General features: G+C 40.5%; 1 protein-coding gene across 6 annotated transcripts in view; it reads left to right on the top strand.

The window, feature by feature from the left end:
* Positions 1–17275, top strand: part of STS (steroid sulfatase) — an 89494-nt gene that overhangs the window by 41331 nt on the left and 30888 nt on the right. For all 6 annotated transcript variants that reach the window (XM_033147444.1, XM_033147446.1, XM_033147443.1 and 3 more), the window contains exon 8: positions 9341–9478. In XM_033147444.1, the coding sequence (XP_033003335.1) occupies positions 9341–9478 (138 nt within the window). The remainder of the gene's footprint in view (positions 1–9340; positions 9479–17275) is intronic.

Below are 17275 nucleotides of genomic sequence, written 5' to 3'. Positions count from 1 at the left end.
CCTGATGTTGTGACCCTCCAGCACACATACTTACCCAACATCCACATAGGAGTAGCTGCCATGCTCCCCTAAGGTGAGTAGTGTTGTCCTGAAAGATCTCCTGGGAGCAGTCTGGAGCAGATGGAGTATGCAAAGCGACTCTTGGTATACAGATAAATTTGGTACAACGAGCATCTCCCTATTTTTTTTCCTGGAAAATATGTGGAAGGCATGCTTCTGCCTACCTAGACTTCTGCTGTCTTCTTTATGAAGTCGATTTCTTTCCTACTCCTTCTTCCCTAGATCATATTGGCCGCCCTCTGTGATGGTAGAGAAGTTTTGCCAATATCTGCTGGAGTGTCACCATCACTACTGCAACCAAATCCTTTAGCACATATGTTGGAGTGCTTTGGCAGATAAGAAACTGAATGCAGCTAAATCTATTGCTGCTTCTTGCTTCTTCCTAAATCCAAATGTCAACCAGAAAGACAGAGAGCAAAGTTTACCTTCAGCAATGTGAGACTCCCCAGAGGGGAATTCATGATTAGGCTTCATTTTTTCCCCTTCTTAACAATGTCTGCAAAGAAATTCATTCACAGCTTGCATTGTATACAGATGGCAAGTACAGAACAAGCTTCAAGTGTCTAACAGCATTAAGATATACAAAGCTAATAGGGCAGTGTAGTGCAAGGCAAAGATGCAACAGTGTCGGCACCTTTGTGAACAGAAGGGCAAATTAAGGGAGGGAAACACAAAAGCTGGCCACAGTTTCTGCGCCAGAGTTACACACTGATGGTAATGAGAGTGATAAGGAGAAATAGGGAGGTGGGGTGTAAACTAGCAGCAAGATTTTATAAATAGTATAAATATTGCATAAGTTGTTTGCATATGCAAAGCAGAAACTTATTTCTAGATATACACACAACAAATATGGATTACACAGCGATTGCAACAATAAATATTCAACCTGCTTCCCTAGCTCTGTATTACAAGGTATCTGTGGGTATCCTCATTCATGAACATCCCCTGTGGGTGTTTTCTGTTGCATATTGATAGTCAGTTTGAGTCCCACTGTGTATTGGGCCACATATAAGACCACATATTAGACCTATGGAGGACTGCTCAGTGCATGCTGCTTGCTTTGAGATAAATAAGGGTTGTAATAGATGAGCTCCTAAATAAATAACTGTGATGTGTACAGGATGCCTTCATTATGTCAGTAGGCTCAGTGTTGTCGTGACTTAATGAGAAATTAATGTAAGATCTTCTTGAATTCAGCTTTTCTCACCATAACCAGGTATGATGGAGTTGTAGTCCACCCAGAGGCTAACAGGTTCCCCATCCCTGCTCTAATACACAAGGAGCCATGACACATTCATGGAAACACAGGAACAGCCAACACTTTCTCCATTGATTCTTATATATAATTATATAGGCTGGAGGCAAATGAAGCTTTGCTAAACTGATTTCTTCTGTTTATCAGTGATTTGCATGCAAAGATGCTGAGATTTATGATTTAGAAACCTGAAATGCAACCACTGAAGAAAGGGTTGTATCCTCCAGAGGTTTGTGTTGTAGTTGGGGATTCTGTTCCTTGACAGGTTCTAATCATGGAAGAAATGGACAACCTAAGCTGGGAAGGTCATGTCTTTGGGGGCAAATCTTAAGAACAACTAATATTGACTGATGTGTAGGGGAGCCTTCATGTGCCTTCTCAAGAGGACGGTGAGGGAAAGAGTGGTGTACACTTTGGCCCGCTAAAACACTTCCAGTTTACAAGAAATTGTACTGAATCATAGAACTGTGGAGTTGGAAGGGACCCCAAGGGTCATCTATTCCAACCCCCTGTAATGCAGGAAGGTCAAGTAGACAGATGGCCAGCCAACCTCTGCTTAAAAACCTCCAAGGAAGGAGAGTCCAGCACCTCTCATGGGAGTTTGTTCCACTGTCAAACAGTTCTCATTGTCAGAAAGTTCATCCTGATGTTTAGTCGGAATCTCCTTTCTTGTCACTTGAAGGCATTGACCCAGTTGCAGAAAAGGAGATCCATGATACTGATTCTGCTATTGGAGCCATGACAGTGTCTCCCTTGAGAAAGGTCTCGGTGAGTTGCCTCTGTCTTGCAATTATCCCGCCACCTTCAAATCTCATAAGGAGATTGCCATACTCAAGGGCATTTCTTCACTGTACTTTCCTTTCAAAAGCACTGCCCATCTTCCCCTCTGTAATTCCTCTTGATTCTTCAAGAGATACTTCAGAGTAGATGAAACTGCAAAGCTTTCCACTGAGGGGGAAAAAAAATCAGTACTAGAGCTTTATGTGCATCGAATAGCATTGAAGAAGAAATAATTTTAGTATGTGCTGCTCGTCAACTTCCAGTGCTATGGTGCATTGAAAAAGCGTACTTGCCATAATTCCAAGCCCTGGTATTTTAACTTTCCTTGGTATATCTTTTCCCCTTCCATATGCACAGGACTGAACTCATCTGTATATATCAGGGATGAGGAACATGTTGCCTTCCAGATGTTGTTGGACTTTAGGGCTCCAACAGCTCCAGTGGTCAGGGATGCTAGAAGTTTCAGTCCTACAACATCTTGAGAGGTTCCTCATCTTTGGCACATATTCATCTTTCCTCTCTACTTCAAGTGCATACATCTGAATATGTTAAGGTTTTGTTTACAGTAGCTGATGCCTCAACACAATTTTAGCTAATGAAATGCAAAAATGTTCTTGCGTGAAAATGAAGTATTTAAGCGTCAGAAGTTCTTCTGTATCAGTACTGGGCTTAAGGAATTTTGCCATTCTTATTCTTAGCATGCAAAAAGAGTTGCCATTTAGAAAGGTAGCCTTTCCTCCCCTTTCCCATCCTGTCACTGTGTCATCGTCTTAGGTCTGTGGGTGGTTATTTCCCAGGAGTGCCCCAATCTCTAGGCAGTTCCACAAACTGGTAAGTGCATAATGAAAGTAAGGATATAAATGGTCCAGCAAAATAGCTCAGTTGGTCAGAACATGGTGCTGATAATGTAAAGGTTGCAGGTTCAATCCCCATATGGGAAGCTGCATTTTCCTGCACTATGGGGGGTTGGACTAGATGATCCTCAGGATCCCTTCCAACTCTATTGTTCGTTGATTCAACACACAAAGAATTCCAAATGCATTAATCATTTTTCCTACAAAGAAAACTGTGCACTTTGCACTTAAGCACTGTGTTAAGAAGTCTAATGTAGTTATTGTTCGATTGTTGTTTTAAAACTATTACAATAACAGAGCAGGGCTTTCGTAGCATTATATCAGAATCTGGACAAACTGTGGTTACTCTTACTTATGGTTGAAGGAAGCCAACTTCAAACCACGGTTTATATGAAGCTAACTTGTATCAATAGAATCTAGTTTAAATTAGTCATAGTTTAGCACTGTGTACAAATCCTAAACTAATGTGAACTGAAGATTGCAGCAAAACATTCTGATCTCCCACTTAGAGATGCACCAGAGGTGGAGAGAGTAGGTGTGAGTGCAAGAATCTGAAGCTCACTCACGATCCATTAAGGTTAGATCATAGTTTAGCATTAACTCAGAATGAGGCCATAGAGTATCTTGGCCTATGGGCACCTTTATGAATTGTACCCGCTCTACCTTTCTGTGGGTGGTGCTGTGGTCTAAACCACTGAGCCTAGGGCTTGCCGATCAGAAGGTTGGTGGTTCGAATCCCTGTGATGGGGTGCGCTCACATTGCTCAGTCCCAGCTCCTGCCAACCTAGCAGTTTGAAAGCATGTCCGAGTGCAAGTAGGTAAATAGGTACCTCTTCAACGGGAAAGTAAACGGTGTTTCCATGCACTGCTCTGGTTCGCCAGAAGCGGCTTAGTCATGCTGGCCACATGACCCACAAGCTGTCTGCGGACTCCCTCGGCCAGTAAAGCGAGATGAGCGCACAACCCCAGAGTCGTCCATGACTGGACCTAATGGTCAGGGGTACCTTTACCTTTTACCTTTGTGCCAAAAATCTTTGGATATAGATTGTTGTGAGAAGGGCCAGTGGTTAGATAATCTGGGCTTGCAGCAGAATGTTGGACTCTGTGGTGTTTTCTTCTTCCAGTCCAATCTTTGAATGTATCTATTTTTCTAGGTGTATTTTTGAGTGTATTACATTTCTTCCTTGGATAATAATGTAAAAGTGAAACATTCTCCAAGCCATCCCAGAGGCCTCTTTAGGTTCTATTGTGTCACAGTTCTTCACTCTAAAAACTAATGAAATTCAGGCGCAAAGAGACTTTTCATGAAACACCACCTGCAGGTCTGCCACCTCGTCATAATTTAAGCAAATGTGAAGTAGGATTTAAAGAGACTGCAGGAATGATATTTTCTCCTTCAGCACTTTGAGAAGGGATGTACTTCTTACTGCTTTAATTCTTTAATTCTTACTGCTATTACTGACATCAAAGTCAAGCTTTTAAATACCCAACCCACTCCATTAATGTATCTACTAATTAATAGAACTATATTTTAGTAGTATGTGCTCCAGTTTGAGATATTTAAATCATGGGCCAACTACTCAAAGGAAAATCTCAATACCACAACCTGTTTACTCAGTGAATTGTGTCCTTCATGATGTGTGCCTTGCTCACATAGGGTGTGTGTGTGAGGAGGGGGAGAGATATTTGCAACTTTTTGTTTTCAGAATTTTTGCTGAAGAATAAGTGTTATTAATGGATGGAATAACACAACTGCCACATCTAACACTTATTCCTTCAAATTTGCATTTGGTCTTGCCTATATTCATTTTAGGTTTTATACTTTTAGAACATAGCATTTGTAACTTAAAAAGCATTTATCTAATAAAAGCAAGGGAAGAAAAAACAAAGATGAAATGCAACAAAAGACAGGGGTGAGCATTTTATGTCAGTATCACATATATTCAAAAATATATCCTTTATGGTTCCCCCACCACCACCATCACCACCATAATATGGAAAAATGTAAAGCTGTCATTGCACAGCTCTCACTGGACAATTTGTTATACTGCATCACAATCCTGAATTTACATGAAGTCAGGATGGGATAAGGGAGCAAAAGGGAAGGCAGACTACATAACAACACTAGCGGTCATGGTATGGAAGTGAGGAAGGGGAGCCATAGAGGGGAAAGTGCTGGTTTAAAACAATGACAGAAGTTTAATTAAAACAGGGGTGGAGGAAATTGAAAATAAAGTGGCAGCTTTAAACAGTAATAGATGTTTGACTAAAGCAGGGATTGAGGAAATTGAGCAGAAATAAGTGGTAATTTTAACCAATGACAGGGGTTTGAGCAGAGTGAACAGGGAAAGACTCTGAGGGGGAAGAGGCAGTTTAAAATGAGGTTTGAGTACAGCAATATGGAAGTTATGAAAGGCTCTGTTGTATGAGCTTTTTGGTTTTAGCTTCTGTGTTGAACCCATTTCTGCTATCACAAACTGGTTTGTTTGTGTTTTGTTGGGGTCTCTGCCTTCTACCCTACTAGTTTCAATAAACACCAGCTACCACTGGGCACAGGGACGCAGGTGGTGCTGTGGGTTAAACCACAGAGCCTAGGGCTTGCCGATCAGAAGGTTGGCAGTTTGAATCCCCATGTCAAGGTGAGCTCCCCCCCCCCGTTGTTTGGTCCCAGCTCCTGCTCACCTAGCAGTTCGAAAGCACGTCAAAGTGCAAGTAGATAAAGAGGTACCGCTCCAGCGGGAAGGTAAATGCCATTTCCGTGCGCTGCTCTGGTTCGCCAGAAGCGGCTTAGTCATGCTGGCCACATGACCTGGAAGCTGTACGCCGGCTCCCTCGGCCAGTAAAGCGAGATGAGCGCCGCAACCACAGAGTTGTCTGTGACTGGACCTAACGGCCAGGGGTCCTTTTACCTTTACCTTATTGCTGGCCACAGCTTTTCCTATATGTTTCTCCCCATGCAGGACAGCGACTTTTCTCTCCCTTTGTTGGGCAAAACTATAGTCCTCTTTACTTCAGCAGGTGGAAGTGAAGTACCAGGCTTTGGAGAGAAGCTTCTGGGTTGTACCCACTTCAAACATATTTTGACATCTTCATAGTGACAGGAAGAGTATGTGATTGTACTTTTTCAGGAAGCAATCCTTTGTGATTTGATATGTGACAAATTCTCTTAGACTGCAAACAATCCATGCCCACTCCCCTGGGGGCAAGCCCAACTGAAGTAACCTGTATAGGTTATTATACAGCGATTGTGCTATCATTGACAGAAAGCTTCCTTAACTATTTATTCTTGAGAAAGAGCCATATGAACAAAATGCGTTAAAATTTACACAATTGTAAATGTTGTAAAATGACTTTATTTATTTTTTAAAGTGAACATAAAACATTTACAATAGGACTATGAATATTGTTACCAGTATTGTGTCACTGCTATATAAGTAATAGTTGTAAAAGCACTTAAAGGGCATTCCTATATAGTGTGTGTGTGTTTGTAATGCATTCATCACAGAGGCTCATGTATTACATTTCTATAATGTTGCTCATTCCACCTGTCACCTCGCAATACTTCTAAGCTCATTGTATATAGCATGATCATAAAAAACACCCATTAGATTTATTTTCACTTACAAGATGCAGACATTGTCTTATTTGTCCTTTGTTCATCCACCCCAGTGTTCACAAAGGAAATAAAGAGGCAAGTTCTATCTTATTTTCATGACACCTATTTCTGGGGAGCAACAAAATGTGCAGTTTTGAATGTCGTCACATGTCAAATACAGATGAGAAATGATTGCTTCTAAAAATAACTTGTCACTTTATCAGGGTTTTTTTTTTATTCTTCACTCTACTGCGTCATAACGAGTTCACTTGCTTCTTTCTTGTGTTACTGGGGCCATTGGTAAAACAAATACAGAAGCCAATGAATTGCCCTTTGATTGTTTTTCATGAAATACTGAGGTCCTGACCAGGTCATACTTCAACAATATATTCTTTCCGCATCTGTAACATGTCTAGAATGTGGAGATGTGAAAGAAATTTGTTTCGGTTTACACCTCAAGGTAAACCTGCCTACAGTAATTCACACTTTCTGAAACAAAAGTCCTCATGAATATTCACCAGCATTTTAGCACAAAATTGTGCTAAAACACTGATGAATGTTCATAAGGACTTAGAAAAGAATAAGATATGCAAATGTGGAGAACTGAATTTAAGATTCGAAAAATGAGAACAAAGAGAAACCAAAGTTGACAGTTTCTCCCATCTGTACTAGTATGTTATGGCCAAGCCAATATTGGCAACGGCATTGCTGCCAAGGAGATGTAATGATCTCCATTCAGGGAAGGAATTTCATCCTAACCTTTTCCCCAGCACCTGGATTATTATTTGTTATTTATAGTATTTATTCATCATCTTTTCCACAAAGTAACCCAAAGTGACTTAGACAATAGTATAAACATTAAAGCCAATTATAAGAAACCAGAGCATATTAAAAACCTAAATAAATAAGTAAATTCCATACATATAAATGACAGGTCTAATGCATACAAGCCTGAATTTCACTGAACACTAATGGGAATAAGATACACTTCCAAACATCTAATCTGCCTGATCATTTACAGAGAAGTGATCCATCTAGCTCTTGTGGATCCATATCAACCAGCTACAGAATGTTTCTCTTTTCACCTATACACACACACACACACACACACACACATATGAAAAAGCTGATGTGGTAAGTCTCTTACTGCTCATTTATGGAGTACTTGGTTGTTGTTGTTGTTGTTGTTGTTGTTGTTGTTGTTGTTGTTGTTGTTGTTTTATTGATATCTATGGTAAGGTAAGTGTTACCGGTCCCCACTGGAGATGCATAGTTCCACAAAACAACGAAATGGGCAAAGAGAGAGAAATGTAACAAGTCTATGTGACAAGGAACTGCCTGGCAGAATAAAAAGTGAAAAAGCTATTAGGTCTGCACTCTTCTGTGAGGAAGAATGCTGGGCTCTGAAGTTGGATGGGAACTGGCTTGAAATGGAGTACAAATGGAAATGTCATGATGAATCCTGAGAAGTCTGAAGATGCACTACATTTAAGCTGAAACAATTAATAGAATTGTGAATGTAGCAGTAAATGCAGAAAAAAGGGAAGGATCTTTTTTGGGCATGCAAAAAGATACACACACGATGAAATACTATACAGTCTTACTTTGGAAGTATAACAGCCTAGTTCTTGAACGTTTTGGCTCCCAAACAATCAAAGCCCGGAAGTGTCTGTTCAGGTTTTCGAATGTTCTTTTGGAAGCCAAACATCTGATGGGGCTTCTGCACCTTCTGCTGGCTGCAGGAGCTTTTGAATGTTTTGAAAGTCGAATGAACTTCCGGAACGGATTCCATTCGACTTCCAAGGTACGACTGTATATCTATTTAAAAGTAAGTCTCATTGTGTTCCATGGGGGTAAATTCCCAAATAATGGGGTTGTAGCCTAAGCATAGATTACAGGAAAGACTAAAAATTAAATAGATTTGATTCCCTCCCCTCATGTATTAGAAGTAGTGTAACTACTGGCTGGAAAGAGCATATGCATAAAAGGCTGCTCTCTCCATCAGATATACTTATATGACATTATATCTTTATTTTTTGGCTACATGTTGTAGTGCCTAGAATGCAGGCTTTACAGCAAGGTTCAAAGGTCTTCTCGGATATATAGCACTTATTTACTTCATGGGGTATCTTTTCGGCCATTTTATTTCTAATCAGCTTATTACAAAAGCATTTATCTTCATTCTGTCACGTTAAACACTAACGTCTAGGGAGCTTTATCCTGAGATGGTGTTTGGGCTGGTGTTTGGGACTGGGATGTTTGAGCAAATGCTGAGGCCCCAAAATCAGGCACCAGAAACTGAATCCACCCACCTCCAGACTTCTAGACTTAAGCATCCACTTCTACATGACACCTCCAAATTTCCTGAGATTTTAGTACCTCTTTCAGGATGCTAGAATCCAGGGTCATCCAATGACGCTGAATGTTGAAAGGTTCAGGGCAGACAAAAGAAGGTAGTGCATGGTTAAACTATGGGATTCGCTCAGTTGGTTACAGCATGGTACTGATAGCACCAAGGTTGCAGGTTCAATCCCCAAAAGGGACAGCTGCATATTCCTGCATTGTAGGGGGTTGGACTAGATTATCGTTAGGATCCCTTCCAACTCTGATTCCATAATTCTAAGATTCTAAGAAGTATTGATGTTAACAATTTGAATGGCTTTAAAAGTGGATTAGACAAATTAGTGAAATTTAAGGTTATCTGTGGCTACTGGCAAGGATGGCTATGTTCTCCTTCCACTGACAGAGGGATTTGATAAGTTTTTATCACCCCCACTTTTCCTTATATTTTTAAAGGGCAAATACTCCATGCGTTAGATCAATGGCACCTACGTGAGCAGACTCTTGTGTACTTCACATCTGATCATGGGGCACATGTGGAAGAAATATCAGCCAATGGAGAAGTCCAGGGTGGTTACAATGGAATATATAAAGGTATGAGCCATTTACTGTTCTTACTATTGTGTTTTACAAGAGCTGGAAAAAAATTGTTTGATTAGAACTTTCTTCTTTGGTGATCACTCGTAGCCAAGTAAGAACATGGTCTTAACAGTGTTCCATAAGTGACTGTGGATGCCAATTTTGGATCCATACATCCTTCCACAGTGGGGACATGGGTTTCTGGGTGGGAGTTGATCGTGGTCAGGGTTTGCCAAACGTGTCTTCCTCTTAGCACGTTTCTCCCTTTTGCCCTGAGTGTGAGCATCTTCTATGTCCATTACGCCTTTGGTAAAGGCTATTCTGCTATCAGGCCAGTGTTTCCCAATTGTCGGTGTTTATACTACATTTTTTAAGATTTGCCTTGAGAGAGTCTTTAAACCTCTTTTGTTGAGCACCAGCATTACGCTTTCCATTTTTAAGTTCAGAATGGAGTAGTTGCTTGCTTTGGAAGATGATAATCAGGCATCTGAATAACATGACCAGTCCAACGAAGTTGATGTTGAAGAATCATTGCTTCAACACTGGTGATCTTTGCATCTTCCAGTACACTGGCATTAGTTTCCCTGTCTTCCCAAGTGATGTGAAAATTTTTCAGAGACACCGTTAATGAAAACTTTCGAGGATTAGAACCATACTCGAATGCTCTATGTTTTTTCATGAAAGTGAATATACATTTAGTATAAGACTGTGAATATTATTGCTTTTGGGATGTCACAGACATATAAATAATAGTTGTAAAGCTTGAAGCACATATATTAAGTATGTGCATTTAAGTAGCACATTTATCACTGATATTCAAGTGATAAATTTTATACAATGTTGTTTATTTTAACCCAGCTTCTAGTATTCTTACTGTGTAGCTTCTGTTAACATGCATAAAATCTTAAAAAGACACCCATTAGATTTACTTTCTCTCAGAATAAGCACATGCTCTCTTACAGTGTAATTCTAATGACCTCCACTCAGAATGACCGTTCCCCACATCAAATGGGGGGAGACGTTTGCATGGTCACACGCAGCTCCCTGGATTCCAGTGTGACTCCTGGTAGTTCGGGCTGGCGTCGCCTTCCCCTAGGCAGGATACCTGGGGTCTCCGCCTACCTCAGTTAACCGCCCAATCCCGCCTGGGGAGGTGTTGCCAGAGGATTGGCCAGGTAAGGGGAGGGACCACCCAGCCCACACAATAGAAGGCATAGCCTGCCCAGGAAGCGGCATGCTCTCTTACGGTGTAATCCTAATGCTTCATCTTTTATTGGTGGGTTATTTTGAAATTGAGACCTGCAGTTTTAATTGAATTTTAAATTTGTATTTTAATCTGTTATTTTAAATTGATCGTTTTTATGTTTTTTGTTGTGATTTTAATTGATGTTAGCCGCCCTGAGCCCGGTTCTCTGGCTGGGAAGGGCGGGGTATAAATAAAATTATTATTATTATTATTATTATTATTATTATTATTATTATTATTATTAATGACCTCCACTCAGAAAGAAATCCTGTTAAATTCAATGGGGCTTACAACCATATGAGTGGGGTTAGAAGTTTAGGTTTATTTGTTTGTATCTCACTGATCCATCCAAATCTCATTCTACAGGAAGCAAATAGTGATGCAGATTGTGCGTTATTTGGGGAGAATGCCTTGCCTAATGAGACCGGCTGCCCAAAGAACTGCAATCTTGAACAGCCTTTTCCTAACTTCAGGCTCCTAGATGTTGTTGGACTACAACTCCCATTATTCCTGACTACTGCCCCTACTGGCTAGGGATGATCAGAGTTATAGTCCATCAGGATCTGGAGACTCACGGTTGGGGAAGGCTGATCAAGATAGTAGCATGAATTTGTAAAAAACATCAGCAGTAACAAAAACTCTTGATTTGAGAGGACTCTGTCCAGCCAATAGCCCATCGAGTCCAGCATCCTGTTCTCACAATGGCCAACCAGATGCATCTTGGGAAACCTGCAAGCAGGATTCAAGCACAAGGGCACTCTCCCCTCCTGCGGTTTCCAGCAATTGGTACTCAAAGGCATTACCGCCTCCAACTGGGGAGGCAGGTCATAGTCATCATGGCTAGTAGCCTTTGATAGCCCTCTCCACCATGTATTTGTATAAAACTTCTTTAAGACCATCTTGGTTGATGGCAATCACTGCTTCCTATAGGAATGAGTTCCATGCTTTAACTATGTGCTACATAGCTTTTACCTGTCTTGAATCTTCCAACATTCCACTTCATTTGATGCCCACGAGCTCTAGTGTTATGAAAGAGGGAGAAACATCTTTCTCTATTTACCTTCTCCATGCCAGGCATAATTTTTATAAACTTCTATCATGTCAACTCTTACTCTCTTTTTCTTTAACTAAAAAGTTCCTAACTCTGCAATCTTCATAGGGGAATTGCTTCATCACCTTGATCATTTTGACCGCCCTTTTCTGAACGTTTTCCAACTTACCCTTTTTGAAGTGACACAACCAGAACTGTATACAGCATGGCTATTTGATATTTAATAAGCATACAAAAATCACAGTAAACCACAAACGTTCATCCACTAGTATTAATTCCATTTTCACTTCTTACATTATTTTTTTACTGTAACATTTCATACATTTAAATTCATAAATTAATGTAAGGCTTGTTTTTTTTCTTTCCTATCAGAAGAAGCAGAACTACATCAGCATCTGAATTGAGTACCTAATTAGTTTAATGAGCTTCCCAAGCTCGAGAGAAAGTTTAGAAAGCTATATAAAAATCTGGTTGTGCCTGTTTATATAGAGTATTTTTGGAATTTAATTTTATTTAAAAAATTAAACAAATGAATGGCTGTGTAATTCCATATGATCCAACGTTTGTATGATTAGGTAATTAAAAAGGACATTTTGGAAAACGTGATCCAAATGTTTGAATAAAATTGCTAATTGCTGCTAGAAAAGTAAAACAGAGGGTCCCATCTCTTAAGTGTGAATTTGTATGTTACCATAGTGACATGGTTGCTATTTCCCTGTGGAAACAGCACTGCTCTGTTAATGTCTATAAATAAATAAGAACATGAGTTGGATGAATTACACTATTCCTTTCTATACTAGCTTTGCTCCTCTAACAACAAATGAGTTAGCACTATAGAATTTTGGATATCGTGATAACAGTGGCCAGAATAACATAAGAAGGCCGATGATAGATCAGAACAAATGCCTATCTATTCCATCATGCTGGTCTCACAGTGGCCAACCATATGACTATGGGAATCCCACAATCAGACCATTAACTCAAAGCACTCTCCCAGTCAGGTTTCTGGCATCTGGTAATTAGAGGGGCATATTACCTCTGTTACTGGAAGTAATATGTCCATTGTGTTGTTGGATGACTAGAGTGGAATTCAGCACCACATTATTACTGTTGTTCCAATGATGATGAAACAATCTCTACTCACCTCTTCCCTTGTGCTGATCTGGGGGTTCCCTCAACCCTCAAGAGATTATTTGGGGTGGGGTGGGGGAGTCTGGAAAGCCCCATTGAACTAGTGGAGCTCGTTATGCTGACTCCTGCTAGCGCTACTGTTTAATCGACTCCTCCCCAAAGCTCCAATATCCCTAACCATTGATTGGCCTTGCTGGCTGGGGCTGTTGCGTATTGAGTCCAACAACATATGGAGACCCATAGATTCATCACCTCCATCATAGGTGCCAACTCCCTGGGGCCCTGGTTGCCTGAGCACCTGCAAATTTACCCATGAAGGGACCAGGCACCCACAAATTTTGGTGCCAGGGCAATGCATGCTGTATGGCACCCACAGCCCAGGGCACCCACAGTCGCAGGGCCAAGTTCGAACTCCTGACCTCTAGCATCCACAAACATCTATTTTTCTGTACATTTTCTGGCCACCCAGAGTCAGACATAGAAGGCAGGTTTCGCAGTCATTGCATCAGTGTTGCCAAGTCCTTGACTTTACTTTTCCATGAAGATATGACTGCCACCCATTCCTTTTATAGGAGAAAGTAAAGGATTGCACACTATTCGGTTGGGGCTTAAAGCTGCTCTTTGCCCCGTGACTCCAAATCTGCTCCTATATTATTATTTATTAAATTTATCTACCACCCTTCATCCAAGGATCACATGGCAGTTTACAATATAATGACAGAAAATATATGACATAGTAACAAACGAAACACACACACTTCCAGCAATTTAAAAGGGCATAGATTGTTTAATTAGCCAAAGGCCTGGGAGAAGAAGAATGTTTTTGCCTGGCACCTAAGATGGTGCCAGATGAGTCACCCTGAGGAGAGCATTCCATAAGTGAGGAGGCACCACAGAAAAGGCTCATTCTTGTGTTTCCGCCCTCCAGAACTCTTGTGAAGGAGGGACATGAAGGAGGGCCTCAGCTGATGATCACATAAGCCAGCAATTTATACCATTCTGTCCCATTCTGAGTTATTTTTCTTGGTCATGCTAGGATGAGGAAGACTGCTGGGAGCCGTTCAGCTACTCATTCTATTTTCTTTGCTTTGAATGATGTTCACCAATCCTGGGAATAGTCGCTCACCACACATTTCTGTTTAAATATTCAGAACCATATTTACCTTTTCCTTTGTCTTGTACCATTTGCTCAATATCAAAATATAATTTCATCTTCAATGTTTAGATTAAGAAGATTGATTTCAGAAAGGTCTCTGCGTGTAGTTAAATGTTTAACTAAGTATGCCCAAGTTTATACCGATATGTTTTCCCTTGGAAATAATGATTATTAAGGCCTAAGGTCCAACATATCATACATTTTCTACTCTGGACTATAGAAAACCAGAAGAGAAAATAAAATAAAATATTGCATATGTATTGTTTGTGAGTTGAACCATGTGGTTATCGGTTTCTGTAAACAGAAATTGTAGCATAATCTTCTATAAGTATAGTGTTTGCGATGAGGATTCTCAATAATGTATCTTCCATATATGAGTATGTGAAGATCAATCCAATCAATTAACCCTCTCATCGGAGATGCCACTATCTGCTCAATAGTAATTGGCACTAGCCTAACTCAAAAGCTCTCAGTGTATCTTCACAATTTGAACTCAATCATTTATCATCATACACAGCCAGATCAGAACCAATAATGAAGCATAAGAGCTTTTGGAAATAAAGTGCCTGGCTGCAGCTAGTGGGAATCGGATAAAACGAAATGGCATCAGTTGTGTGGACTGAAAACTCTGGTTGTGGGGATAGTCTCAACGGAACATTTTCAGCTGAATTTATTTATTTGTAAAATCAATTATATCTTGCCATTTGGCACCCAAAGGTTCCAAGGAGGCATGCCATAATTTTTTATATATATATACATGGTTAATATAATAACACCTGAGAGCACAGTTCATCATCATATATGCATTAAACCAGGAGCCAGAGCATTATAACCAAAAACTGTAGAGAAGAAGAAAAAAATCAGCACAGGTCCAAAGCCCAGCAAAACAAGAACTTCTGGACATTACTTAAAAATGAATTCCTTCTGTGCTTATGAAACATTGTTCATCTTGAATTTCTATTTTGCACATTTGGGATACCTTGAATAATCTCTAGTCTCTTTCAAAGTCTGGTTAGTTTGGTTTCAATGCTGTTGTTGTTGCAACTGCTGTTTTTATTGCTGCTGTGAATATCATGCCATTATCATCTGTGTTCTCTTTCATGGTTATTCTAGTACTTGCTCATGAGACCGGATATCCTAAGTATCTCAATGTTAGTTGAGTCAGAGGTTATTTAGACATAACCTGGTCATAAACACAATTATTGTCAATTTTATTTCCATTCTGTTGAATCCAGTCAAGGTTCATTGAACCTAATCAGATCATTAGAGCTTAATTAAAACAGTATTTTACATTTTATTTTCCCCTACTTTGTGACTGAAAAGCAACTCCAGCTGTCTCCGTCCCTGTATTCTTATGAATGCCTTGCATTATCTTTCACTTTCTGTACACTAGAATTAAGTGTTCAAAAGCCCCAATGGCAGGACTTCAGGGTTTCGTGAATTCCCTGACATACCTCAGGGATGACTCCCCCCCCCCATCAGGTAAAGCTGTGTCAGATGTTGGGGGAGCAGGAGAAGCTCCCCTGTCATTCCAGTCTGTTGGAGGAACGAGCTGGGTATGTTAAATGACCTGTACTTGTTATGCTGCTGTCACAATTACAGCAAAGAGCCCTCTCATGTCACCAGTGCTGAAGTAATATTCCGCTGCCACTCCAGTGGGCTTTTGCATGTGGAATGCGGGGGAAACGATGTTGCCTTTTGCCTCAGGCAACAATATGTCTTGGGCCGCCCTGACACAGCTCAAGGGCATTCCTGAGACTTGTGAGCAAAGCAGTTTGGCATTCCATGAGCTTCGCAGACCATGCTCAGGGTAGATTTATGTATTTCAACATTAGTGTGATGTCTTTCACATCTGACCCTGCCAGTGCAGCTCGCAACGTATTAAAACTATAAAACTCAGCAGAACAATAAGGGTCACCATCTACAGTACAACACACATAAACACACAATTGCACCACCAGCCATTTAAAGCATTATATACCTTCAGTCAGCACAGCGATAAAATCTCTAAACCATGGAACCAAAATTATGACAGATATTATATTTATGTACAGTGGTGCTCCGCTAGACGAATGCCTCGCTAGACGAAAAACTCGCTAGACGAACAGCATTCGTCTAGCGGAAGCTGCCCTGCAAGACGAAAAAGTCTATGGGTTTGCCTCGCAAGACGAATTTTTTTTTTCGTCTAGCGAAAACTGCTATTTGCATTGGTGCTTTGCTAGACAAAAAAATCGCTAGATGAAAATACTCGCAGAACGAATTATTTTCGTCTAGCGAGGCACCACTGTATTATGTAAACCTGGCCCTGCTAACAGTTTTGCCTTACCCTGACACTAAGGCTGGACTGAGGTGTGTTACAGAGTGCCTAAACTCTGCCAGAAAAACTCTGGAATTACATAGCTCATTTGTCCTGAAAACATGGCAGCCTCTTTGGGCTGTGGGTTTGGGCTATCTCAGGATTACACAGTTCCCAGAGCAACAGGGTTGTATTCAGCTAAATCATGACGCACATGGGACAACTTCTTCAAGTACCATGGAATGTCCCCTCCCTCTCCTCTTCCTGTGAACCCCTGCACTACTCCCAAATATCCTCCAGATAGTTGGGGGAACCCCTAGAGCAAATCTGAGGAGTTGCAAGTGGGGGGGGAGGCTGGGGCAGCATAGGGGAGGGAAATTCTGTTGTGCTTGTGGAAGTTGCTCAATGCACACAATGATTTAGTTGCATTCAACCCTTGGAACCAACCTTTGAACATTTTTGTCTGAGCTATGATTGGTCTTCAGGACTTTGGCAAGAAAAAACAAATGCACAGCTTGATTCTGATACAGCTTGCATAGCCGTTCGACAATAGTTTCTCCCTTATCAAACAGGAAGGTTCACACTGAAATTCAAATTGAAACTACTAAATATTCAGTGCCTTAACTGCCCAATAAGAGAGATTGAAAGCAGCTGAAATTTTCACATTGGGATGTTCCCCCCTTTTAAAATTAGTTTAGATTTTTAAAGGCATTTTTATGGGTTTGATCCTTAACATAGTTGTCATCTTCAAACTGCACACAATGTACTATTTGTGATCAAAATATAACAACACAGCTGAAATGAAATAACTCGTGGACTTCACTGGCCCTGATTAATTCTTTTAAATTTCCCTGTTCATTTCTACCGGGCTAGATAATAGAGTAGTTGGAACATTGCTTTGAACATTTTTTTAGTGTGGTTTTAACTCCTAA

This window comes from Lacerta agilis, chromosome 4, assembly GCF_009819535.1.
Source record: "Lacerta agilis isolate rLacAgi1 chromosome 4, rLacAgi1.pri, whole genome shotgun sequence".
In the NCBI taxonomy this organism is placed as follows: Eukaryota; Metazoa; Chordata; class Lepidosauria; order Squamata; family Lacertidae; genus Lacerta; species Lacerta agilis.
This window is presented reverse-complemented; position numbering and strand designations above follow the sequence as displayed.